At 39.2% G+C, this 27628-nt stretch overlaps 1 protein-coding gene across 1 annotated transcript; it reads left to right on the top strand.

The window, feature by feature from the left end:
* The first annotated feature begins 4 nt into the window (after nucleotides 1-4).
* LOC104046453 (uncharacterized protein F13E9.13, mitochondrial) lies at nucleotides 5-27628 on the top strand. Its single transcript, XM_064459496.1, is given in 8 exon segments — nucleotides 5-462; nucleotides 465-503; nucleotides 1726-1808; nucleotides 8718-8913; nucleotides 16273-16432; nucleotides 18613-18683; nucleotides 18686-18739; nucleotides 26687-27628. Coding segments are annotated over 8 exon segments (825 nt in total). The 5' UTR covers nucleotides 5-431; the 3' UTR covers nucleotides 26878-27628.

Here is a 27628-nt window from a genome sequence, read left to right as displayed (position 1 = left end):
GGCCCCGCGCGCAGTGCCGGGGGCCGGCGGCGCCCGGCCGGGGCGGGGTCTGCGGGGGGCGCGGCGGGGCGCCACCGGCCCTTGGCGGGACCGGGAGGAACGGCGCAGTGCCCCGCGGGGCGCGGGATCCCGCGGCGGGGCGGGGCTGGGGCCGGGCTGGGGGCGGGGCCGGCGGCACCGACGCGGAAGCAGTGGCGGCAGCGCGGGGCCGCCGTGGGTGGACACCGCCGGGGTGAGCTGAGGTGAGGTGAGGGGAGCCGAGGAGAGGCACCGGGCCGCCCCGCCCCTCATCGCCCCGCCCGCGAGCGGGAACGGGCCCGGGCCTGGGCCCGGTATCGGCATCGGCCTGTCTGCGGCGGCAGGCGGGCCACCGCCACGGCCGGCCGGGGCCTGCCCGCGGGCCTCACTGGTCCCCTCCCTCCCCTCAGGCCATGCGGGTCCCCGGGCTCTTCGGGCGGCTGAAGGCGCGGTTGTCGGGGTGCTGCACGTGGGAGCGCTGCCAGGTAAGCTGCGGCCGGGCGGGCCCGCTGCCCCACCCCGCCCCGAGCGCGGCCAGCCGGCGGGACCGGGCCCTCCCGCCAGCGGCTCCGGGCCCTTCCGCCTGCGGCTGCCCTCTCCCCGGCTGCGGCTCCCGGACAGCGCCCGCTCCCCTGGAAGCCTGTCCCTTCAGCCACCGCTATGGGCCCCGCACGAATCGCCACGGGTTTCGTCGTCTCCCCTTTCTAGAGGTAAAAGAGCCAGGAGACACCTTCCCTGGGGAGCGAGGCTGAGAAAACAGGAGCTTGGTTTTGGTGACCTCTCTGTTGCTGAGGTGTAAGAGGCAGTGGTTATGAATCATGCAAATGAGTGTTGGGACAGGGTCGATGTTGGATAGAGCTCTCGAAGGTCCTGAGGGGCATCAGGACACCCAGGCAACAGGCAGGGTTTGTTCCACCCTGACCGCTTCATCTCCCCCTTCCAGGGGATTAGGGTAAGCAGAGCTGATTACAGCTGCTGAGCTTCCCCTTGACAGGCTGGTGCCCAGAGCTCACCATGCTCCAGGTTTTCCACCTGGAGAAGCAGTCTCCAGGTACTATGGCCAGCTTTCTCCATGCTGTGAAATCAGACCATCTAACAAAGTTGTCAGAGGGCTCCTTGCAGTCCCCATTTCAGATTCTCAGTGCCTGGCTTTGGGAGCCCAAGTATCAGAAAAGACTTTGGAGTTGATCTTAAGGGAAACCCATTGAACTCCAACAAAATCCGTGCACATTCGTTTCTGCCTACTTATAGTGAAGATCAGATGCAATCAACCTTGCAGATTAGAGTTTAAGATAGCTTTAACTGATTTTAAATTGACTGGTGTTTAGCATAGGTATTCTGCAGACCTAGAGGTTGGTCTTGCCATAGGTTATATTGTGTGGAGCATCCCTAATGCAGGATAAGCTATAATAAGTAGAGGAGTAACAAGCTAAGAGCTGACCCAGTACAATAAAAGATTATAGCAGATACTCCTCAAGTTTGTGAATTAGATTTAGGAGCTGAATGGTACAGCAGATCTGTCAAGTTCAGCTAAGGAAAGGGATGCCAATAAGGCATGTCAAAAGGAGATACAGCAGCCTTGTAGTAAGGCTACCCTGTTTCTCCCTATTTCAGTATGTCAGTCCCTATAGTTATCCAACCTGAAAGCTGTTACTGTATGTGGTTTTGGTTTGTGCGTGCCCTGGGGTAAGCAGTATTATCTTGCAGGGACACCAAGAAATTCTCTTCCATTGACCCACATCATTGACCAAGCTTGTCAAAAGGCAGAATCTTACAAGGATGCTGGAGTTGTAAGTTTTGGTTTCCTTCTTCCTATGGCAGCATTTGCACAAAGCTGCTTCTGCATAGTCAATATTTTAAATTGAGTCCATAATTCATCAAAAGCATCTTAAACCACACAGTTTAGGAAGATGTTTATATCCACATCTTTTATTTCAACATAGTATGTAGGTCTTCTAGATTACAAAACCTAAAATAAGTATAACATGCACCCAAAACAATTGAAACAGCTTAGATTCAAATTGTGCAGTACAAGTTTCTTAAGTTGGATTACCATCAATTGCTAAGAATCAAGTCAATTTGAAGGGAGGGAGGGGAAGCGAAAACTGAGTGCAATACAGATGGTTGCTAATGTTCTAGGTATCTGGCTGTAGAATGGCTTGTCATCCGGTCTGACAAGCCACTGTATTAGTTCTGTACAACACTGGTTTCATGAAGTCACAGCACAGCTGAGACACCGCATATGTACCTCAATCACTTGTAGGCTACAGGATAGCCCCACATTTGTGTTTGTACCAAAACAGTGCAGATTATTCTAACAAAAAAAAAAAAAAAAAAGGCAAAGTTTAGTCCCTTTTCTGCCCTCTTTAACCCTTCTATCCTAGCCCCCTGGCAGCAAGCATGCCTGCTTTGTGCATCTAGAAGAGGAGGTCCAAAAGGCCAGTCTCATCCAGAGGCAAGAAGAAGCAGGTACTACTGACTGAATTGCTGCTGGACCTAAAGTAGTGTTGTAATCTTTTGAAAGGTCAGATATGTTTTAAACATTTCATTGCACCTTGGCTTTGGGTGTTGATGTGCTTTTTGTTTGACCTGTGTACAGTATTATGTACATTTTCTGGCATGGTACAGTGGTCTCCTACTGTCCAAGGCTTGAAAATGTCTTAAATGAGCAAGTAGTCACTGCTCTGAGCTGCTGTTTTCTGCAAAACATTAATAAGAAGCAAGTTGAAACCTTTTTAATGCCATAAATTAGATTTATCCGTTACCAACTGAACAAAATTGAGTATAACAGCTTAGTCTAAATTACAGAAGACCAAGGTCGAAATGCAAGACAAGTCACATGAAGTAGGTTATGGGCAGGGTGCTGTGCTAGTCAGGCTAAATTAGGAAAGAATCCTGAGACCAGAATTATAGAAAGGAACCAATTCAGTATGTGCAAGATGTCCACCCAGTAAGAATAATCTCTGACTGCAAGTTGTACAGAATGACTAAGTTTTCTTCCTTTTCATGCCTGTTGAAAGTACAGGTGTGCAAAAGCTCTGTATTCTGTACTGTGACATTATATTTTGTCTTTACAGTTACAGTATCAACATGAGGTGTAATGTGATTTGACCTACATCAGAAGAGTGGCAAGTACTGGTCTCTGGCTTCTTGAGGCAGTGGTTACACAAGTGATCTGTAACTGTTAAAGCCCTTGCCCCAGCTTGCAGCACTTGTTACATAGTAATTACACATTTAGCAGGAGGGAGAAAACACCAAGTATACCTAAAGGTGAGAGAGGGTGCAGGAGCAGTTACTTTCACTGCTGACATGCACAAAGCTGGAAGCATGAAGACAGGCTTTAAAATGAATACTAACACAAAATTCTAATTTGGGTTTTATATTTCATTATCTTTTCAACAGTTGTAATAAATTCTGTTATTCCAGGTCTAACTGGTTTACCTTTTCTCCTACTGCATTGCAGTATCTGAACTTTAATATATTTTTAAACCTACTTTTCAGATGAGGAGAATGCAGTCATTTCTCTACACATTTGGACAAATTCAGGGCTTAAAGTTATGCTTCGTCTATTTCCTGTAGAAGTGACAAGGACATCAGTATATGTTCCACACCAATCTTCATTCTAAAGGTCTGTACAAAATAGTGTTACAGCAATAAGACAAACAAATACTTTACTAATGCCATAAAGGTCAGAGATAATTAGGAGAGCTTCCATAAAATATCAGTATGATTGCCGAACACTTTCTGCAGAAATGCAAGTTTTCATGACAGATACTTTGGAGCTTCCTGGCTTTTGCACAGAGAACACCACTCTTCCAAACTAGCTATCCTGCTTCTGTAATATATTCTGTAATATATTTGGGTTTCCCCCTCAGTACTCCAAGCAAACTTAAAAGCTGTCTGTTTTTCTTGTGGAAGTGCTAGAAACTTCAAGATTTTTTCCACAGATGTTTCTGCTGACAGTATTTCCAAATGCTGCCTACAGTAGAATTTAAGAAGATATTTAACCATTTTGCTGCTACTAGATGTTTACATATTATCTCAAGTTGCTTGACTTGGTGCTAACATTTAAAAATAAAGTATATGGTCTTGCTCTCTCAATGTGCATCACACTTGGAAGCAAATCCTAGTATATTCAGAAAAAGGTGACTTATCTGGCACATCAGCAGCTTAACATAATAAATATGAAAGACTTGTGATATTAGAGCGGAGTAATGAGGACAAGAGAGTGCTCAGTTAGGAAGCCATCTGTGCTCAAAATGTGCCGTGTACTTGTGTGTTGCTACACAATGAAATTCCCTAGGCAAGATTTTATAAGCAGCAAGCTATGAGGCATTACAATCCCTCCAATTTGTATCTGCTTTTGTTTAAGAAAAATGCAAAATATATATTCAACTTCTATTCATTCTGTTCAGCCTGGGTGATGCTTACTTTGTAGCCAGAAAATAGAGCACAAGTTCCCCCTAATTTCATTGATACAGATCACATTACTACTAGTTGCTGTTACTTAGATGTAGCTACTTGAGTATTATACATTAAAGATAGAGATATTTAAGTAAAACTATATTACACTGAGTTGCAAATATTATGGTGCTTCTTACCACACAAAATTTTAGGTTTGCCTCTTTTTTCCAATGGTGTCTCTGGAGATGCATTCATTGCTATTCTGATCCTCCTGACCCTTCTTTTGTCTCTGTACCTGGAAGGGTAGTTGCTAGTACATGTTTTACACTGATGTTTTTGAAAAATGAAAGGTTTCAAGCCTATTACTCTTATAACTACAATGGTAGTTGGAATTCAAATTATTTGGAATTTAATAACAGTTGAGACCAAATAAACTAGTATTCTGCATAGAAACATGTAGGTAATTATCACTTGGATTACAGAGGTTAACATTTCAAATCGTAGCTATATTACTGTAGGAAAATATAGCAGAGAAACCTGCCCACAACTACCTCCTATGGTATATGCAGGAGAACATAAGATACCTATTTACCTATATTAAGACAGTAATCTCTTGCTGCGGAGGTAGAGTTTTTAAAGGAATTGCTAGGAAGCTGTGCTTAGACACAGCACATAAATGCCATACAAAGGCACCTGATTTCCTTTGTAAGGGGCACATGACTGTGGTGGTGGGAAAGGCTGTAACTGTCTTAGTGTACATCTAAGCCGATATAATAATGGGTATGGTGCAACCCCCCCCTTTCTTCCCATAGGAAAAAGCAGTTGTTTTAAGCTTGCAAAGGTTTGTATTAGTATGGCCATGTTTGCATGTAAAGCCTTCCTGTTACGGGAAGCACTGGGGTTAAAGCTGCCCTAGGTAAAAGTTACATTACGTAGACGCTGAATTAAAGCTTGTATGATTGTTACACCTGTTGTGATTTATAGTGTTGTGACTATTTTTGAGGCTTTTCTACTGCGATACGTGTGCATGCGGCTGACGTGTTTTAAGAGGTCATTTATATAAGTGGAATAAAGCTAAGGAAATTATTTTTCTATGTAATCAGAAAGCTATTTAAATGATCTATTTTCCAGTAGCTAACTGTGATGCAGGAGGCACTTTGTGCGTATGTAGCACTTTAGCGGTTACAAAATAAAAAGGAAATATATTGTTTGAGAATTACTTATGATAAGGCTATTATATATAAACAACACTTAAGTCATCTTAATATTCAATAGAAAAGGCACAAAAAAAGTATTTGCTAGAATTTTATCTTGTACTATCCAAATAAATTCTGCTTTGGAGGGTGTAATACAGTAACTGTTCCCATAGACTTCTAAACCATAAGCTTAAGTTCCAAGAACTTTAATCTAGCATAACTGTTTTGTTTCCACCATTTTAATTAGCTGTCTGATAGTACTGAAATCTGTTTTATATACATATCATTTCAGTAAACACAGAAATCTGTGGTGTTATATTTTTATATAAAATATGACAGAAAGCTTTGAGTTAATGCATCTGTAATTCAGCGCTCTGTATTGCAGAATATATGTATTCCTTTTTGAATTAAACAAAACATAATATGCAGAAGAACATAGTCTATTGAATGGCACCAAAAGAATAACACATTATTGAAGTAATACCAAAAATTCTCACTGCAACTGTGGACCTTGAGGCCATAGGAAGAGACAACTGCTGAAAAGTGAACATAGTAAGTTTAAGGCAGAAAAGTTGGTATCCTCCCTGGCATTTTGAACTAAAATTCAATCAGATACTTTTTATGCACAGTAGTGTGGCTAGGGTTTTAAATTAATTTTTAAATGAATGAATTCATTAATGCACCTAATGGAATAATTTGCTTTATGCAAATCCTGAGCTGTCAAAGTAGTAGCAACTCACAAAAAGCTCAATTTTACTGCTGAATTCCTGTGGAATTCTGCCTGCCTGTTCTGCTGCTTTTCCAGCTACTAGCATGGCTCTTCAGGAGCTGAGCATCTGAAACCTTATTCCCAGACACCTTTCTTCCTGCGTGTCCTGTTAAGGTAGGTTCTTGACTGCCTGAAAGCCTGGCGTTTCTGGTTTGCAGATCCTAGCTCCTTGCCCTTATGATAAGCTCAGAGTTGCCCAGATATCCAAATTTTTGGTGAAGTCTCCCAAGTAGACCATTCTTGAGCCAAGGACTAAAGACTTCCAGGTTTTGTGGCCTCAAGGACTTACCTGGTTTTGAGGGTTCATTGCATTTTTTGGGTTTGTTTTATTTTGTTAAAATATTATAGTTCTATGTTGATTCTTTAGTCACATACTACTACTGACCAACTTTGCATTCTTGCTTAGACTGACCTAATATATTTATGTGTACAGATGGCAAAAGGCTAAGGGATTTCTCTTTCTGTTGGTACCACAAAGGGTTCAGTAGTTGTGCCTGAGGTACAAGACCATCTGGTCAGTTCAGGTTTGTTGGAACGCTCCTGACCTCATTCCAGAGAAACAGACCAAAAGTTTGTGATTTTTTTTTTCACTTCTGAAAATGCTGTGGGTTTTCTGAGGACTGGTTGTCATCTTTGTCATAAGGCAACCTCCCATCACAGGTGTAGAGAAGTGTGGATGTTAAATTATACATTGAATTGGATGTAGAAACAAAATAAAGGACAGATGTTTTGGTTTGTTATCATATCTGGTTTTCCTTTGCTGAGTTGAGGTTTTCTTGGACTGGAATTCTGTAGTTAAATACACTGATGGATGGCACCAAATAGTGCGTAGGTCTAATGTTGGGTGCTCATAATATTAGATCACTTTTTCTCTTAATAGATTGTGTCCTTTTGTTTTTAAGGTAGCATGTATTTAAACACTCAGCTCTAAGTCATTTGGTAAAGGTAGCTGTATCCTGGTGCACTGAACCTATGTGGGTCATGTGCTTTGTAACCATATTGTTCCACCAGATAATTTCCATTCTCAGTTTTCCCCATCCTCCATGTTAGATGTTCATTTATGATGTCTGTGGCGTAGCCTGTAATTCAACCATTAAATGCTGAATGCATTTTATATACTATCTCATCTTTTACAGCCAAATGGGCTTCTACAATACAACAAAGATTAAGGAAGCATTACATATGAAAGTTTTCAAAAAAGGAAAGCTTTTTCCCCCCTTCCTGATTCTCTACGTTATTATTAATCAAACTTCTTTGTTTAAGCTCTAATTGTAATTTTTTCTTGCCGAATGTTCTTCTTTCTATTCCGGTTCAGTTACAATATCTTTGAAATGTAAAGCTCTAATTTTAAAGGATTAAGATGTGTGATAAGACTCTAGAGAGAGCGGAATTTATTTTCCATATATACAATCAATTTGTCTATTAAACCTTTTGTATTTTTAGGTTGAAGCAGGTGAGAAATTTGTCGCTTCTTTTAACATTCTTACTGCAAATTCAAAACATCAGGCTTGAAATATGTTTCAAGGCCACACTTTTACTCTTGTTTTTAGTCCTTGATGTAATTACATATGATTTGCAGTTGTTGAAGACTTTCTGGTATATACTGTACAATGATTGGAAAAGTACAAGGTACCTGACAATGTACAAAGATTTTCAATACATCACATAAATTATATCAGCAGAGTATTTTATCATCACTCCATTGTTTGCTAAGAGTATGTCCATGTGGAGTGAGAGGTATAGTAGATAATAGATATCGGTATCTTCCTTCAAGGAATTCTCTATCCAGAATGGGAGAAATATCAATAGTTAATACTATGGTATTAGGCACACTGCAAATAGGCACAATAACAGTCAAACAAAAATTCCTTTATCCAAAATAACACTTACTTTCTGACATTAATTGAACTGAAAAATTGGCTTAATTATCTCTAAATCCTCCGTTATCCAAACATACTCAATATCCTATATTCCACTTGGATAATTGAAGTTTGACTTTACACTATTTTTAATGAGGTATAAGATTTAACTCATTTGCCTATAGTTCACATTTTAGGATGGATCAAAGGAAACTAAATTGATGAATGTATAATTAAAATCACATTTATTTCTCTTCATGATTTCCCTGCAAATACCATGCTATTGATGAAAGCACTTTTATAAGTGGTTGTATGCATCAATGCAATTTACCATAGATAATCCTTCCTTTAAAGGAAAACCTTTAAACTCCTGTGTATTTTAATACAAAACAGTGTAATGGTAAGCTAGCCATGTTTTTTCAGTTCCTTTTTTTCCAATTTAATCATGTTTCTTTATAATAATCTCCACAGGATGGCTTGATAGTAGAAAACATGCATGATCTTCCTTACACAGTGTGTCCCGGGCCTGAAGGCACTGCAGCAATGACAGTCATTAGTGCTGCAGTGAGACAAACCTGCCCCCATCTCACGCTGGGTGTCCAGATCCTGTGTGCTGCAAATCAGGCGATGACTCATCAGTTATTACTATTGTTTGCTATGGCATTTAGTCTCTGCAAATTGTGCACTGTACTAACATAGATACCATGAAAAACGAGACATGAAAAGCTCACTGTACCCTGAAAAAGCAGAAATTAGATTTTGAGAAAGATGCCTGCTTTATTATAATAGATGATACTTGCGCACCGCTTCAGTAGGAGGCATCTGAAAATCTCAAGGCCGCTGCTGCAGCTTTCCAGGTGAAACCTGTCTAAATATAATGATTAGTTTAAACCTACTCATGTCTAAAAGCCACCTTTGGTGTAACTCTGTTTACTTCAGTTAAATTATATTTGAGGATCAATTTAACCCACTGTGGTTAAGCATCCTGTTCCAGCATCTAATTATAGGTTGTTGCTACTACTGCTATCCATTAAAACTAAGTTTTCATTGCCTTTTTAAACAAATGGATGGAATGAAGCTTTTTATATAATAACAAAAAATTGAGTGTAAAACTAGCCAAACTACTTAAATCACATTTTTGGAAATTAAATATAAATTAATCTATCTTTATTGCATGAATCCTAGGCTTGCTAACCTTTCTGCTCCTACTACTTGCTGAAGCAATTTAAGTTTTTCAATATGTAACATTCCATGATTTAAAGATGGAGGCTGGCTTAATATGGAAGGCTTTTGCTTCCTAAATACTTAATAAATTAAGGGTTAATGCCTGTTTTTGCCCAAATTGCATATGTGATTACAGTAAGGTTGTACTTTTTTGAATGTACAAATTTTATAAACAGGCAGAATTTTTTAAGAATGCAAAACTAGAAGATGCTGGTATTAATTGCAAACCATACTTCATGTAAAATAATGTAGGCTAACTTATCTGCAATGGCAGTTTTAATTAAGTTGAACATGTTCTAGAAGTCTTAAGTTCCTTTTTTCTTGAGGGAATTCTTGTTAGCAGATGTGTTTTGAACTCAGATTTAAGTGTTTTAAAATCAGAAGTTGACACTTTCAAGGTATCTAGCTACTTGACAAACTGACAAAACCTAATTTTTATTGCTGCAGTAGGACCTATATGAAAACCTAAAATAAAAATGCTAAAAGAATCCAATTTGAGTTTTTAGGGATTGTACGCATGTAGGATACTTGAGTTACACAGGCATTTGCAAAAATATTTACACATCTGATTTTTAAAAGCAATAGTCAGACTGTTAGTGAGTTATGCATCCTTTTAGGAGTAAAACTGATTACTAAATAAGGGCCTTAGTGTGGGAACAATATATTTCTCTTTCTCCTCAAAAATTATTAATGAGGAAGATAATTCCTGGAGGGCTTGGGTTTTGCTCAGCTCTACTACTGTTCTGCACTATTTGCTTTGCAACTGGAGAACGCCAGCTAGGAAAGGCCTGTGTTTAATGCATTTCATTGCCCTTCTCTAAAAATGATTGTCTCAAGTTCACTGAATGGGAAAGCAAAAATAGAAGAAAATCACTTTAAGCAAAGCCATAGTAAAGTGAGTGCTATTTTCTAGGTACCAAGTCTTTCAGTAATTTTTCAGTAACAACTAGTAGTGACATTAATGTCAATACAGTTTTAATAGGTGGCTATTAATAAAGCAAGCCCTGCATGCTTTCACTACAAAAAATACTTGCTGAAGGTGTTTTAACTAAAAAGCATATGTAGCATCTCCTGCTACTACACAGTCATTTAATTTTCTCCATGGAAACTCCTATCTTTGGTAGAAATAATCGTTCTGAAGAGAACTGCACAAGGAAATCGTAAGTGGTCTCTAGGTGAAGGTAATGATTTTATTTTGTAATGGGGGAGAAAAGTCAGCAGGTTTACAAAGTGACTAGAAGGAACTCAACACCAGCAACACATGGTTATGCTAATAAACATGTTGTGGGTAGCCAAATAATAACAGATGAAATTACTGAGTTTTCCTAGTATGTTGACAAGGTATTAGATAAATCTGAAAATAACAGTAATAAATCAGGAGATGAGGCATCTGGGAAGGTTGAGATTTATTTATTCAGTTAGGCACCTACAGGAAGGAATGCCAGCAAAAACATGTTTGTGCTGGCTGCTTCAGCACAGGTATGGGGCAGTGGTAGGAAAAATAGCGGAGGATCTTGAGGAAAAAGGGAACCACTGTGTCTCCACTCTTCTGACAGAAACAAGCAGTTCCTTATGTTGTCAGAAAAAAACTACTGAGCCAAAGCAGTTGTTGCCAACATCCTCCCAGCTCCAAAAGGTTATTACAGACTGCTGCTCCAGCTTTCATTGCTCTTGGTTTAGCGCACCAACAGGTCCACCACAAGGGGTTGAAGGAGGCCGTTGCCCAAGGGCATCCACCTGGCAGGCCATGGCATTTTTCTGCCATGGACCTCACTGCAGGGCCTGGGTTCCCCTTCCTTCTGCCCCACAAACCAGCATCACTGCATCTGATCTTTTGCTTTCGCTTTTGACTTCAAGAGGTTATGCTGAAAGCTGCTGGATTTCCCTCTGTTCCTAAGGGCAGATATGGCAACGTTAGCCCACTCAAAAATTAGTGTCATTATATACACAAATGGTGGGAGAGATTCATGTCACAGCTTTCTTTAATCTTAAAGTCCTCTGCTGCTCAGTTTTTATACTCTTCTAATGTAGATATTGTAATTTAAAATACAGTAAGGAACCATTGACTGCAAAACATAGAGACAATATAGAATAGTACAGTTTTGTATTTATATTTTTGGCTGGAAGCCATCTTATTCTGAGAATAAGAATTTGAGATTAACAACCCTTCTTAATAGTTCATTCTAATGACATCCTCCAAAGACTCTATTACCTTCCTTCTTTCCTAAAATGCTCATTGTGGAGGAGCAGGTCAGAATTTGTTTGCTAGGGTTACTTTCAATTGGTTCATTATTAACAGGTGCACCATGTGGTTTTTTTAGAGGTGTATCATTTCCTGTTTGTAGTTTCTGATTTAATTAACTATGTCTGCTTGAGGTTGAAACAGAATGATGTATATAAGCAGGTTCCATGAGCATTTGTAGAGGAGATAAACATACAAAAGCTCCTTTATTTCTGTGTAACAAATATTATTGGTTATCGTTTCTCAGTGCTCAGGAATGCCCACAATATATTCCCTAAGTCTGGGTCAAATTTAGGCATAGTGTTTGGTTTTCCGTACTTAATTATCAGCGTGTCTTGTTTCCTGAAGCTAGCTATTGTGTTAATTTCATGTACTCATGTTGTTTGTTGTTGATCTACTTCCAAATTACATGGCTTTTATTTTATAGAAAATTTGCTAATTATGAAGCACTATTCATATCAGAGGGGACTGTTGTGTCTAAAGCAATTGCCCAAAAGCCCTTAGCTGCTATTTATGTTTTTCCTTGTGTTAGGAAGATGTTCTGCTTGGCTCTAATCTATCAGTGTAGGTCTTTGCAGAGGAGATGCAGAGCCCTTATAATACAGGCAGTATATGCTGGTGATACTCCCTTTATTATTTTGCACATTCTGCATGCTCTCCATTACCAACACGTAGCAGCGATTGCGAAGAAGTAAATAACTGTCCCATCATTAACCTAATGGATATAAAGTTAATGTTGAGAAGGATTTCAAGAAATATTGCCATTGTGGAATATTGGCCTGGCCATTTGCTGATCTTTGAGGGATAAAACAGTCCCCATAGCTGTATCTCTGTAGTGATGCTCGGAACACTTCTGATATTCCAGGTACCCCTCCCTGTTGCATCTTGACCCACAGGGTGGAAAACCTAGGCATGTGGGCCAGAGGCAAGTTATGCTTTTGGGTTCTGGCCAAAGCTTTGGTCTGGGTGCCTGGGAACAAGGATGGTAGGGTCTGCTGTAGAGTGCAACTTCCCTATACCTGGGTGAGCCTGTGTTACACTCAACATGAATCAGGGCTCAGTTTTTAAGTTTATCTTCTCTCATCTCATAAATTTAGAATAGAATACTTCAGTTGGAAGGGACTTAAAATAATCATCTAGTCCAACTGCATCTCTACCTGACTATGAAAACTCCCCTTTTTTCCTTTAAGCTTCATGTCCATTCCTTTCCCTCACCTACGAGCAGAGATATCCTCCATGGGAATTCACTTGCTACAACCCATGATACTGTTTAAGGTGGGATGGAATTGGGCAGAATTTTATACTGCTGTTTTGTTATTCTTTTTAACGGCCACCATATTAATGGGGGTGGGGGTGGCAGCTAAGCTGAGAACTGCAGCGGGGGCGTGCATGCCTTGGGAGCATCCACAGGTCCTGTAGAGCAAGGCAGTGAGTGCTGCAGACTCTTCTGTGAACTCTGTTGGGGATGCTTCCCCCTGGCCTGCAATTCCTGCTGAGTGTGGAAGGAGCAGCTGTAAGACAATGTCCTAAGTATAAAGGGTCTTTGCAGCATGGAGACTGTATGCCTCTAGCATCAATAGCAGGCAAAGTCAATACTGCTCCGAGTTTTCATTTTGAGCACAAAATTAGCATTTCAGATTCTTTTTGAATTGAGAAAGTAAGAAGAGTTGGGAGCCAGGATTTACCACACATACAAAACAAAATATCACCAGTAAAGTTACCTGCAGCATCTTGCCTTTGTGTAAAGGCAAAAATGTTTGCCTGAAGTCCAAAATTCAGCAACCAGGAGCTGCTGCCTTGCAGAGGCCAGATCCTATTTCTGTGAAACCAGTAAATCCTAGTTCCCAGCTCCTTTTGACTTTATAACTCAAGGAAGGAACATACCTGAGAAATGGCTTCTCCATGGCTGCATCCAATTCACTGTTTTGTGGTGTTAAAATGCCATGATATGCACATTTGCAGCATTAAAGGTGGATAAAGTAAAAGTACTATTTTCTCCAACTCAGTCATTGCAGTATTTTCTCACCCAGCGAAAGAAATGCTTCAGTCTGTCATTTTTTTCCTATTAATCATGGATTATCATGGGAAGGAAAGAAAAAGTATAGCTTGTCTCTACAACTGATAGACCTCCACAGCTGATTAGGTAAAGCTGTTTAAGTAGGATTAAAGTAATTGGAGTAACACTAACTTTTGAAAAAGAGACAAGCTCTAGTTCCTTGAACAGGCCTTGCAGCAGCTGGTTACTTAATTCCACGTTCTTAATATAGTCTTGAGGTTCTGTTTATTAGGTTTTGTTGGAAATTTCCTGTTCTTGTTTTCCAGTGAAATTAAAAAATCTTTTTGTTCCCATATAAGTCTGAAATGGGACTGCCTATTAACTATTCAACAGCTATTACTTTTCAACTTGCCAAATGTGAAAATAAACAATAGTATCATTCTCACAATTTTATGAGTGTAAAAACGAATTCATTAGCGGAATCTCATTTTGGCTTCATAAAACAGAAGGGTAATGATTTAGTGCCTGCACATATTAGAGTTGGTTAAAATTTATATTTTCTTAGTCCCCAAAAACAAGATAGAGAGTGCAGCCTTGTTAAACTTCAGTACAATCCTAATGTTTAGCAGAAAGTCTTAAACTACTAAGTTAAGGAACCACAAAGCAAGCATCAACAAACGACATGTAGGCAGTGACTTCAAAAAATAAAATTACTCTGTGAATAGCCCCTGTCCTGAGTTAGACATTGTGATTGCTGTGAAAACATAACCTATCTCTGGACTCATTGATAGTATTATGATTAGAGGAGAAGTAGTTTTTCTTACTTAACGCTGAATTGTACAGTAAGCTTGGGTGATTTAAACAGAACCTATAGCTTTTGCTCCTAGATGCAGAAATCTCAGTCTAGCTATTTGCACTGTGTTTATTACCCAATGTCTACTAGCACCTCTAACTATACTTGTGGCACACTCTTGTCTTTGGATCCTGAGAATACTCCATGCTTTTCACCCACTAATCTCAAGGCACAGGACAGCTCATATTTAATTAGTCATCTGTCTGTGATGTTTCTTGTTTGCTGGAGTCTGTGTTGCTAAGCAATACAGGCTCTTCTCTATCAGGCATTAGCTTCTGTTTCTGCAATTTCAGGGATTTTGGAACAAGACTGAAATTTTAAAATAAATAGGCACCTTGTCATTTGGTAAATACATTTTAAAGATTGTTTCAGTTTACCTTTGAAATGTGCTAAGGTGAGGCCTCTGTTGCCTAAGCAGTTCTCTGGTGGGTGGGATTGCATCCTTTGTGGCTGCTTTCACATGCATTGGTTTCCTTGGTATGATATCAGCTCTAATTAAATGTGCAGCTGACTCCAAAGCTGGAGCAGCAGCAGAGCTTCAGAAGAGCTTGGAAGAGACCTCTAAAGTAAACTGGAAGAACAGCAAAAGCTGTACAAGATGAGTGCAAAGCTTGTACATGTAAGTTACATGTAAGTTACGTGACAGATGAAACTTCAAGGCTCTGAAAGACTGGAGAGAAGAGGGAAATACAATAAGGGAGTCAGATTCCAATCTTGTGCCTCACAGTTTACTACACCATGGCCTAAGGCTTCAGTATTTCAACACATATTTTAAGGCCTTGTAGGGGATCCCTGAGAGTGGGTGAATGGCCTGTGTGAAGTCATTGCTATTCGTAATCTTCCTTCTAAGTATCCATCCCACAAAACCTTCCTAGTTGCAAAAAATGAATTAATATGGTGGATGGAATGTGTTGCTAAGACATGGTAGAGTTGATGGTCAGAGTAAGTTCAGAGTGGAGTAGAAAATGTTTCACTCTTCCCAAACCTTAATTTTTTGTACCTTTTGGCACAACTCTAGAAGTAATTCGTTGATGTGGTGCTATGTAGAAAACACAAGCTACATTCAGATGGAGGGTCAAACAGGTTGTATATAATGTGCCGCTGACTGTGTTTTCTTGCCTGATTTCCTAAAGAAAGAAGACTTAATGCTATTCCTCTGTCTGTGTTCATGTCCTTGATGCTTTTTGACCTGATGGTCAACTTCAGGCATATTTAACAGGGGAATAGGTGTTGGGAAAGAAGTAATACAATGGAAGAGTATCTGGAAAGAGGGGAGAGACTCAAGTTAGTGACCCTTTTTGGAGAGAAGGCACATCATTAGGACAGAAGGAGCTACGTTTTGATCAACCTGCTTCTTTGTTGGCACGTGACCGCTGGCACATCATGGCAAGAGGTGGGGCAGGGAACAAACTTATAGGGGCTGAGAAAGAGAAGGGAACCATGGGGATAGGGAGAAAACTGATGGACTCTATGGGAAAGAAGGGAGTTGAAGGTAGTAAGTCGGAAAGAAGAAGTTGGAAAGAATATGGGTGAAAATAAGAATATAAAACTTAAATATGTGGAAAAGCAAGGTTGGTTAGCCCTAGAGCACATGGAACAACATGTGTTGGGATGAAATAAGAGGGGCAATAAGGTGGGGTTTTATCTGGCTTTAGTACTTCTGTTTTTGAGTCTTCAGTTTTAGCTAAGATATTATTCTTTTTTTCCCCAGGTCTTGATTTTATCTGGGCTGAAGGGTTTGTGTTTTCTCACGTTGATGATGAAGGGATTATAAACGCCTGTGCAGGTAACCTGCTACAATACAGAAAACAAGTTGGAGCAGAGAACATTCAGATTTTTGCTGATATTAAAAGAAACATAGGTAAATACAAGCAATATTTTGTCTAAATATGAATATAATAATGGTCTTATTTGTTTCCATTTCTGATTTATTTTTTAATGCCTGTTTAGTGTCAGGAAATTAATGATATAGGGAGAACTTTGTTGTTCAAGCAAGGTCTTGCAGTGCTGTTAGGGGATATGTTTAAAAATGAATTTGCACCTGTAAGCTGCAGGTTGCTGCATCTGTGAAGTTTGCAGTTGTTTAACCTCCAGGATTTATAAATGCAGACTGTAAAAGTCTTGCATCTTGCATTAGGTGAGATTTTGTATACTTGTGTATATGCCTATTATCTTTAAAGACATTTTGTTTCTAGAGACTAGGCATCCAGGAATATTTTAATTATGCAAGCAGTTGCCACATAAAAACATCCAAATCATAATATTTTTGCATTTTTAAAAGCTATTCTCTTTTTTTCTCCTTCCTGCCAATAATACTGGTTTCTTCTACATAAATCAGTGCTGTCTATGTACAGATTATGTTCTATGATTACCAAACAGAAGGAACTTACGACAGATCAATTCAGTTTCTTTTCTGCTGATACTTTATCATACCTGTCACATGGTATTTTCAGCTATTTAGATGTTGCTCTTTGTTTTTCTTTTTTTTTTTCTCAGAAGAACTGCTCAAGTGTTATGTATTATACATGCTAAATAACCTAATTAAAATGTTTGTGTGTAGTATGTGGGTAATCATGAGAATAACCAAGTCTGGAAGATCTTAAATACCTAATAAAGATGTAATAAATTTCAAAATAGAAAGGAAGCAAGGCAGCATGGTCAAATTAACTTTTAAAGGTCTTTTCAGAGTGGTTTCTTTCTAATGATTTCTTTATATAAAAATTAATTTATATAAAAAATATAAATATGTATAAAACAAGTATGTATAAATAAAAATATATTTCATTAGACTTTTCTATAAAAAATCTATTGCATCATGTGATATTTTTCTTTGTCTTGACAATTTATGAATTGATATTTGGATTATACTTGCTGTTATACAAAAGGTTTGCTTTTTAAGAACGGAAGAAAGGTTTTTGTTTCAGGCAGATTCATAAGCTGAGAAGGAAAATGTTAAAGGATTTGTTGGTTGAGTCTTTTAATGTAGAAAAATATGCCTGCCACTGAGAACTGCTAGTCTCCTGTTCTTGAAATAAGGAGAAACAATTTTTGTAGTCTACTTGCAGTGTTATGGCTATCCTCCACATGCAAGTTTTAGGGTGCCTACTACTCTTAAGCCCTGTTTCAACCTCATTGTATGTATTATGTACTTAGTCCTGCCTTTCTCCAGCTGCAGAAAGGGAGTTAGTGTACTTCCTCTTGCATCCATCGCCATGAGTGGAATGCACTGCAGGCACAAGCTGCCTCTGAATATGGCCAGAGCATGGCCCCCCCAAAGGGCGTTGTCTATCCAGGCTGATTCAGGAAAGAGGTGGCTCCTTGCCACTCATCAGTGCAACATGTTGGCCATAGTCACTGTTTTCTACTTAAATGGAAATATAGAAACAACAAAGTCAGGTGGTGAACCAGCAATGGCTGGAATTCTTTCAGAGTTTAGAACCATTTAAATTAAAAGCTGCTGTTGTTTAGGTTTCAAAGTACGTCGCCCATATATCAAAGACTGCCATTAAAAAGCTAGGTTACAGGTAACCGATGTTTGTAACTGCTGAGTAAGATGATTCCTGTGATTATATCATAGGTAATAACTATATTTTCTGTTAGTTGGACTAAATGAAATTAAGTGGAGGGTGTTAATTCTGTTCTAGGCAACAGATCTGATTTATGAATGACTGCACATCCACAACTCCCACTTGAAGTCAGAGAGCTGTGTGTGCTCAACATTTCTGAAATACAGGTGCTCAACATGTAAGCAGCTGTCTCAATTGACACTTGGTAGTTCATACTTAGCAATCACTCTTTAGAGATAGGAGACCCAGAGCAATAGACTGATCAATTATGGGTCCCTGATGGAAAAGGTTCGTTTTTTTCCTCTTGTTCATATTGCAGTTTTACTTCCTGTTTTAAAACAGGGCACTTACTCTCTCTCACAAAGCTTGCCTTTGGTTGTTCTGACAGCAGGGAAGATGAAGAAATGCAGTCTAAACATTCAATAAGATGGATAACAAATGTGTGTGCCGACAGTAACCACAGGGTATATTCCTGCTGTTTACAGTGCTCACACTCTGACGGCAGATGTCAGTGTGGCTAAGACCGCTTCAGCTGCTGAGCTCTTCCTGAGTGATGGGGTTTACTGACTGGCACGGTTACCGGATTGCCCGCAGATCCTCAGGAGCTGGAAGGTGAGAGCTGTCATACGAAGGTCAGACAACAGGCAGTGAATCAGCTTCTGGATTAATGTAGAATGAAATCTATATATTTGCTGTTCCTAAGGGAAAAAAAGAGAGAAGGAAAGAAACTTTCACTGTAGGGTTTGATTTGATACTGCAGAACTAATGTGATTGAGGTGGTATTCAGATTGGCTGTCGTATGTTTCTAAACAACACTTTGGTGGGACAAAAATGAAAATTATTTCAAGCTTTTATAACACTGAAAGATGCTGAGGTTTAAATAGAAAAAGAATGTAAAAAATATATGTAAAATATGCCAAACACCTTGACTGTTCCATTTCTGAAAAGTCTTAATATAAGAAAAAGCTACTTTATAGCTTTATTATAAAACTAACTAAAGCCTTATTAGAAAACTAACTATAAATCTTTCTATTGAAGAGTTAAGCATTTTTACCTTTCACAATGAAAATGGAAGTCCTGCAAGAAAAGAGGCATTTTGATAAGGCAACTTTCCAAACAGTAATATCAGGGAAAATGCTGCTTATAAGATTTTTCAGAAAGAATAGAAGTTCATTGGTAGATAGAAAGATATTACATCAAAATAATTTTTAAATGGTGTGGACTTTTTATCAAGGGAGAGTCATTTGACCTATGAGCTCTGACCTTTGCAGAAGTTTTATATGATTCTTCATATTTTTATATTGGTATAAGTGTGGGCTGCCTCATGAAAATGGATTGCTCCCACGCTAGAATTAAAAGTTCTATCATCACTAATTTTCATCACTAATTTTAATTTAGATTAATGGCTTGAATTTGTGGGCCTTACTACAGAAAACAGAATGAGTATATTGTTGGGTTTTATTTTTTGTGGTTGGTTGGTTTGTTTGTTCGGTTTTTGCTGGCATGCTTAAACTTAGCAGTTTTGAAGTTCCAGTGCAGAGTGAATTGTATTCAACTTATGTTAGCCGATGAGGGTGAAACCCATACTTTGCTTGCCATAGATACCTGGACCTCAAATATTTTTTGAAATAATATAAAATCATTCAGTGTTTTCAGTGTTACCTATATCATACGTGCTTCACAGCATTTAAAATGAATGTTGAACTTGTCAAAATGGGTTTTATTTCATACATATTAAACAAACATTTTGCCAAATAGATTATAAATTACTATGTTTCGGTCACCAATGTTAAAAACAAAATGATGCTTTGGTGTGAATATTGAACTCCTGAATTAGCTGGGTCTTTTGGTACAGTAAACTAGAAATGATACATGGAACAAGTGACCCTGAAAGCTAGGCATATTTTCCAGAATACAAAATGTCATTAATCTAGAGTTCCATCCCTGCCTGCAATTAATGTGTCCACCACCCTTAATAAAAAATAAAAAAAAAATGATTTGGTAAGTGTTAGGGCAAAATCCTAGGTTAAATTTTGCTTTCACATATGCATGTGCATTGATCTCCTGCATCAGAGAGCAAAACCTAATCTCTAGGCCTATAGGTTTTTTTTATCACAGGACTCCAACCAGACAGCACCATGGCTTCTGCTTTTCCTTCATGTGAACAAACATGTCACTCTCTGTTTTGTTCTCTCTCTGGGTCCAAAGAACAAAATTAATCAGAGTTGGCAGCTGTAATGAAGTACACACATTAATCCTGTGTTTGGATTTCTGCTATGAAATCAAGACTCTGTGGATCACGGATTTATTTTACTTAAGTCACAGGATTTTGGATGTTAGCAGGCCCTGTTATAAGAAGGATGTTGGCTTAAAACAGTTAAGAGAAGAACTTAAAAACCAATATTCCAGGATATAAGGAAATGACAAGTTAGGTGTATCTATGTCGGCAGATTCTTAAAAGGAATCAGATATGCAGTCTACAAAGTTGGTGTTGATATGAGTGAAATTTTGCATTTCACAAATTTATGCAGCCCAGGAAGAGCTGTATTACGATGATACACACAATTGGGCACCTTTCATCACACTGCAAAGCATCTCTTGAAAGCAGAACCAAGAGACGGATGAAGTTTTTGTCACATCTTTTTTTTCAGCTTTGTTGTGCAGTAATATAGAAGTGTTTTTGCCTTTGTGTCTCTGTGTTGAACTGACTGATTTGTGATGGGGTGTGGGAAATCAGTGTTTCCCTGTCAAGCCAGAGAACTGTGTTCAGTAGGGTTTTGTTTGTAGTTTGTGTCACTGCCTTCTCATAGGCAACCATCAGCATCATTCTTCACAGCACCTGGCAGGCTTTGCTCTGGGGCTCTCTGGGTGTACCAGGCACCTCAATGGAGTACAAGGTCTAAAAATCAGACTTCAGGTTATTAAGGAGCAGGAATTATAGATGAGCATTTTGCATGACAATTAACTTATTTAATAAACCATATTTTCATTTAAGAGGTTATAGAAGTTTGTTCCAGTTTGCTACATTGTGAAATGTTCTTTGGTTGGACTGTGAATCTATCTGGTTTTCTCTCTGGGTATAACCACTGAAATACCAGCTTCACATCCAGTCTGTATTTTAAGTGATCAAAGCCTTGTATAATGACTGCTTAGTTATCTATATGTACAAAGCAAATGGCCTCAGCTGAGTAAGCAGTGGAAAATGAGGTACCTCATGAAAAAAGGGGCATCAAAACTGATTCACCCTCTCACCTTTTGGCAGTACATTTAGGTCAAAATAAAGGCTGCTACCCTCGTAGAGATAAGCAGGAGATGTGAGTCTCTGATCTGTACTTTTTGTAAGCCCTAGATTTAATGACAGTGAAAAAGTCCTTTGAATTAAAAACCTAAAATGTGTTACAGTGCAGCATTACCATAAACATAGCATTGTGTATGGTACTGCACACTGCAGTGATCACTGCATATGAAAAAGCTGTTAAAGAAGAGTAGTCGAGCAAATTATTGGCACAGTGGCGCTTATTTTTACGCTGCTCTTCATCATTCTTTTCAAGATGGGAGCATTTGGCCTTTATTTCATGTAACTTGTGCATACCATAGTTCAAATGCTTTCATTGCGCTTTCCAGCCAAGCACTATTTCATTTGATTTTATTAAAGACATGTCTGCAGATGTACTGTCACAAGAAAGAGCACAGTGCCCTCTAGTTAGTTTATTGAAACAGAGAAATGCGCAAGCTGTGTAAACTTTAGGTTCTTGTTACTGTAACATAAAAAAATTGTCATCTTTTCTTTGTGTCAAAAACAAATCAGAAGAAACCCAAGAAAGCTGAGAGAAATTTAAAGCAAAGTTCTATGTTTAGAAGCATCTTGACAGTGACTGAACATTGCAATGCAATAGCATATCTCACCTCAGTTTTTTCTTTTTACAAGTAAGAATTTATGTTAACACAGCCAATAGACAAATCACCTTCTACTAATCAACTTTAGGCCTTAATGTGCTTGGAAATTACTTAATAGTAGCATCTGTAGCATACTTAATTAGGTAGCTCGGTCTCATTGCAGACCGAGCACTCCCATTACCAGTCTTCACATTGACAATCTGAATTAGTCTCCAACACAAGAGATGTGTGTGGACTCCATGAGTCATATATGGATCACAGCAGGAGTTGGATACCTTGCTACATTGGAAAGCTTTGGGGGTTTTATACTTTCACAGGAGTCTCAGGTTTCCCTGGTTTTTGCTCTTTGCCTAGTAGGGCTAAGCAATTTTCTTAAACCCATGTGATCATGCTCAGTTTAATTAATTGACTCTTCATTTTTCCTGCTGATGTGAAATAATTGTAAAACAACTACCTGCTAATGTGCCTTATGCATTTGTCATAAAAACAAATATTGACTTGGAATATATCAGTTAGTGATAGCCTTGGCTGCAGTGACCACAATATTGTGGAGTTCAGGATCCTGCTGAGTGTGCTGAAGGTCAGCTCTAAGACAAGGGTTCTCGATTTTAGAAGAGCAAACTTCAGTTCACGCAGGGGTCAGTTGGGAGGGATTCGATGGGAAGCTTCCATGGAAGACAAAGGAGCAAGAACTCTCTCTTGGAAGCACAAAGCCAATTTATCCCATAAAAGGAAGGGGAAGTAAGCAGAGCAAGAGGCCCCCATGGCTCAACCATGACCTCCTGGGTCTACTCAAATCCAAAAGGGAAGCACACCAGGGATGGAGAAGTGGAGGATTATCCATCAAGAGCTACAAGGGCATAGCCAGAGTGTGCAGAGATGCAGTTAGAAAAGCAAAAGCCCAATTTGAATTGAAACTGGCTGTAGACGTAAAAAAAAAAAAAGAAAGGGTATTTCAGACATGTCAACCATAAGCAGAAAAAGAAGGAAAACATAGGCCCACTGTTAAACAGAAAAGGAGAGTCAATCACCAACGATGCAGAAAAGGCAGAGGTCCTCAACACCTTCTTCACCTCTGTCTTTACCAGCACTGTCGGGTCCCAGGCTTTGGGAATGAAATTGCCGATTGAAGCAAACACCAACCCACCATCAGTGAAGGAAGAGTTAGGCCTTTGATACGGTCCCCCACAGTCTCCTTCTGGAGAAATTAACGCGTTATAGCCTAGACAAGTGGTCTGTGCAGTGGCGGGAAACTGGCTGACGGCCGCACCCAAAGGGTGGTGGTAAATAACTCCTTTTCCAAGTGGCAACCTGTCACTAGTGGAGTCCCCCAGGGATCGATATTGGGCCCAATGTTATTCAATATCTTTAAAAGTGATCTGGATAACGGCATCAAGTGTAGCCGTTTGCTGATGAAGTTTGCTGATGACACTAAGTTGAGTGGGGAAGTAGACACTCCGGAAGGGAGAGCTGCTCTCCAGGGAGATCTGGATAGGCTGGAAGAGTGGGCCAGCGAGAACCTTACGAAGTTCAACAAGGACAAGTGTAAGATCATGAACCTGGGAAAACATAATCCGGGAGTGCAGCACAGACTGGGATCCACCTGGCTGGAGAGCAGCTCTGTGGAAAGGGACCTGGGGGTCCTGGTGGACAGGAAGCTCAACATGAGCGAACAGTGTGCTGCTGTGGCCAAGCAGGCCAACAGGATGCTGGGTTGCATCAAAAAGGGCATCGCCAGCAGAGAGAAAGAAGTCATCATTCCACTCTACTCAGCGCTTGTCAGGCCACACCTGGAGTACTGTGTACAGTTCTGGTCCCCGCTATACAGAAAAGATGTGGACAGGCTGGAAGGGGTCCAGAGAAGGGCCACCAAAATGATCAAAGGACTGGGAAGCCTGCCATATGGGGATAGGCTGGGAGAACTGGGTTTGTTCAGCCTAGAGAAAAGGAGGCTCAGAGGGGATCTCATCACCATGTACCAGTACTTAAGGGGCAGCTACAAAGAAGATGGAGACTCCCTTTTTACACAGAGTCACATGGAGAGGACAAGGGGGAATGGACACAAGTTCCTCTTGGGGAGATTCCAGTTGGACACAAGAGGAAAATTTTTCACAGTGAGGACAGTCACCCATTGGAATAATCTCCCAGGCAAGTGGTTGTCTCAGCCACGTTGGACACCTTTAAGAGTTGTCTGGACAGGGTGCCATCTTGTCTAGACTCTGCTCTTCTTCGAAAGGTTGGACTAGATGATCCCTGAGGTCCCTTCCAACCTGTGATTCTGTGATTATGTGAATGCAGTTCCTCTGGGAACACAATAAAGTACTGTTGCACAAATCTCGGGTCAGTTGTAGCACCTTAGTTATGCATTGGTATCTGTGTAAAGCAGGTATCTTTCTTATAGCACGTAGACACTATAAAAATAAAACTCTGATTTTTCTAGAACAGGATTTCTGTAATAATGCTATAAATAACAAAAAATTGATTATTTTGTTGCTGTAAGCAGGATGACTAAGAATATAAAATATGCATAGAAATAACTATAGTTTTAATCATATGTGCATGATCCATCTGATTTGTCTAAATTTTTCAATAAGGACTGTATGGAATGGTTTATTTTTGTGTTAAAATTTTTGTAAGAAGGAGTTATGGTTCCTAAGTGGAAAAATCGTAGGGCATGTGACCTAAAAAGAGGTTCAAGAGCATTTCAATTGATTCGCTTTCTTCAGTGAAGTAGGAAGGTGATAAATAATTAGTGTTGCCTGAAGCATAATTAATAAGTTAGGCTTCTGATGAAGCTTCATCTAAACAAACTGTTTTGAAGCAGACTTTTATGTGTTGCATATGTGCTTTCCCTAGTTACCTCAAGCTCTAACCATCTTACATCAGTGTATCACTAATTAAAGCAATTTAGATGTTTTTAAAGGTCAGAAATAACGCCTCACAACATTTCTCTAAGTAAGGGATGAAGAATCCAGTCCTATGAGTGACTTTTAGGATGGTGAGTTTGAAATGAAAGGATGAGAAGGATGCTTGGTTATTCTTGTACAGGGGTTTAAAAAAATTTTTTTTCCAGAGCTACTACTGACCCAAGTTGTGCAGAAAGTACTCTAAGAACCTTTAATTTATCTATGGGGAATATTTCCATGGTCAAAACAGCCTTCCCCTTTTGTTTATATTCCTAAAAAAATGTGAGCTATGGTAACTGAGCCTTAGATCAGTTTCTGCACAGTCAGGTCTGTCAGAATGCATGTATTTCACAGTGAAAGTGATCACCTGAATGGTGGACGGAATCTATCCCTGTGTGTGAGGGGTGGAGTGGATCTGTAATATTTTGAGCCCTGTTTTGATATTGTGTGTGTTTCTCCTTTCGGACCCACAAAGCATCAGATAATTAAGACATACTGTATATAGAAAAAATAAATGGCTTTTTTGTTCTGTTGCCATTCATAGAAAGAGAAGTAGTCTTTATAAGTACTATCTTTTGCTCTAGCTTTTGCTTTCTGGTAAACTAGCTGCAGCTATCAATGTAGTCTGTATGACCACTGCTTGCTTTCCTGCTTCTGAGGCCCTGAAATTTATCATGAAGTAGAGAATACGTTCCTTTTCTGCTCCCTGTGAATAAGGCCCTTCTTGTTTCTTCACTGAAGATCATCTACTAGTCGTCAACATAGCATAAATTCAGCAAGGAGACCTGGCAGAAATACCCACCAGCCAACTACCATTATTGTGATTTAAACTGATGACCGAAGAATTGTAATGAGCACAGCTCTTCTGAATAGTTCTGTCACTGTAATTATCTCACCAGACTTGCAAAAAAGAATCTGAGCTGACACAATTAATGGAAACAGGAATGGCATCTTATTCTTGTAGCTGTATTTTGATTAATTCCTGGAAAGATTAGGGGAGGTGACTATTCACCTCTTAAGGTGAGGGAAATTGAGAACACAGTTAAGACTCCACATGGGGCACGGGAACCCACATGGTCACTCCAGCATCAGTAAATCAGTAATCCAGCATCAGTAAATCAAGGAAATGGACCTGGTTTGCCTGGAATCTGTACTGGGTGCGACTGCCACACAGTAGTAAACAATAGAAGCTTTCCATGTATGTGTAGTACCTCAAGCACAATGGAGCCTCTAAGCATGATAGTAACAGTCACAGTAAGTAAAAGGGTCTGGTCCTGCTGTGCAAAAATGTCCTGCATCTAGCATCTCTTCTTACTAGGGATGTGGAATGAAAATGAAATCATGAGGGAATACAGTAAAATGCAGTACTTTTTGTGCCAGCCAATTCAATTTAATCTTGCTTAAATCTTGTTCCTTGAGAATAAAGAGGGGTACAGGTATGGTACCATGACCTAACTTTCCTGTCTTCCATAGCACTGAAACCATCCTCTGATATGTGGACAGGAATATTCTTCTGCAGTGTTTCATACAGCAAAAGAATGCAAAATAAAATAAAAATTACATTTTTCTTAACAGCTGTTCAGAGCTAAAGGTGTTTTTTCTAGCAAAGTTGTTTGGTTCTATAGTAGAAGTAGGAGATACTGTGATCATGCGTTTCTTGATACTCCCCTTTATTGTTGAAAAACTATGCAAATTAGAGTCTTGATAGAGTTTCAAAGATGGGATGTAAGCCTAATTTTGATTTTCTTCTCTTCAGAGGTTAAACATGCTGTGAAGATTCCTGTGTTGACTGGGTGTGGAGTGGCTCTGGAGAATGTGAGGAATTACTTGGATGCAAACGCTCTAATAATTGGTTCGTATTTCAAGAAAGAAGGTTATTGGGTAAACGGTGTTGATTCTGACCGAGTAAAGAAGTTTATGGAACACATAAGTAAACTGAGAGAATGAGTTTATCAGCAAACAGTACTTTTTTTGTGTGTGTATAACTGCAGTATGATACATTGTACAGAATTAAAGCACAAATGTGTGCTTGAATGGCTAATAACATTAAATGCAAACACACACCATCTCCATAACTAGCTGAGAGACATGGTGACACTTTACAATAAACTGGTGCTCTGATCTTTGTTTCTAGGTAGCAAGGTTCTGTGGCATTCAAAGCCATCACCAATGCAAAATCAACTCTCCAAAAGCTTGTGTAATATATTCTTTCCTATAAGTAAAATGCTTATGGAGTTTAAGAATTTATAGTAAATATTCATCACAGGTGAGCTGAATTTTATTTTGCCTGTGAGTACAATAGGATGCCCTAAGTTTACAGCTAAGTGTATTCTAAATTAGACAAGTTAATTAGCCTTTCAGTTTCCCCATCTGTAAAATGATGATAATAGTACCTACATCACATGGGCGTTGTAAGACGTAATAAATGAATGAATGTACAGCACTATCATCTTCTCAAATGAAGGGCTCTATTAAAGTTCAACATAATTATTTTATCATTAGAACTGTGCATTTATTACAAAAACATAGTAATTGTATACCATACAAAAATTTAAGATAATTGGGAAATTGGTTTACTTACAATACTTATTGGAAAATAAATGTAAATATTTAATTACATTTTAAGTAGAGTTAGAATTTAGTCAAAATGTTTTTGCAAAAATTGGAAATTTTATTAAAGGTTTATTGTTATCTTTCA

The sequence above is a fragment of the Phalacrocorax carbo genome, chromosome 8 (assembly GCF_963921805.1).
Source record: "Phalacrocorax carbo chromosome 8, bPhaCar2.1, whole genome shotgun sequence".
In the NCBI taxonomy this organism is placed as follows: domain Eukaryota; kingdom Metazoa; phylum Chordata; class Aves; order Suliformes; family Phalacrocoracidae; genus Phalacrocorax; species Phalacrocorax carbo.
Note: the sequence above shows the minus strand (reverse complement) of the source record. Positions and strands in the feature narration are given on the sequence as shown.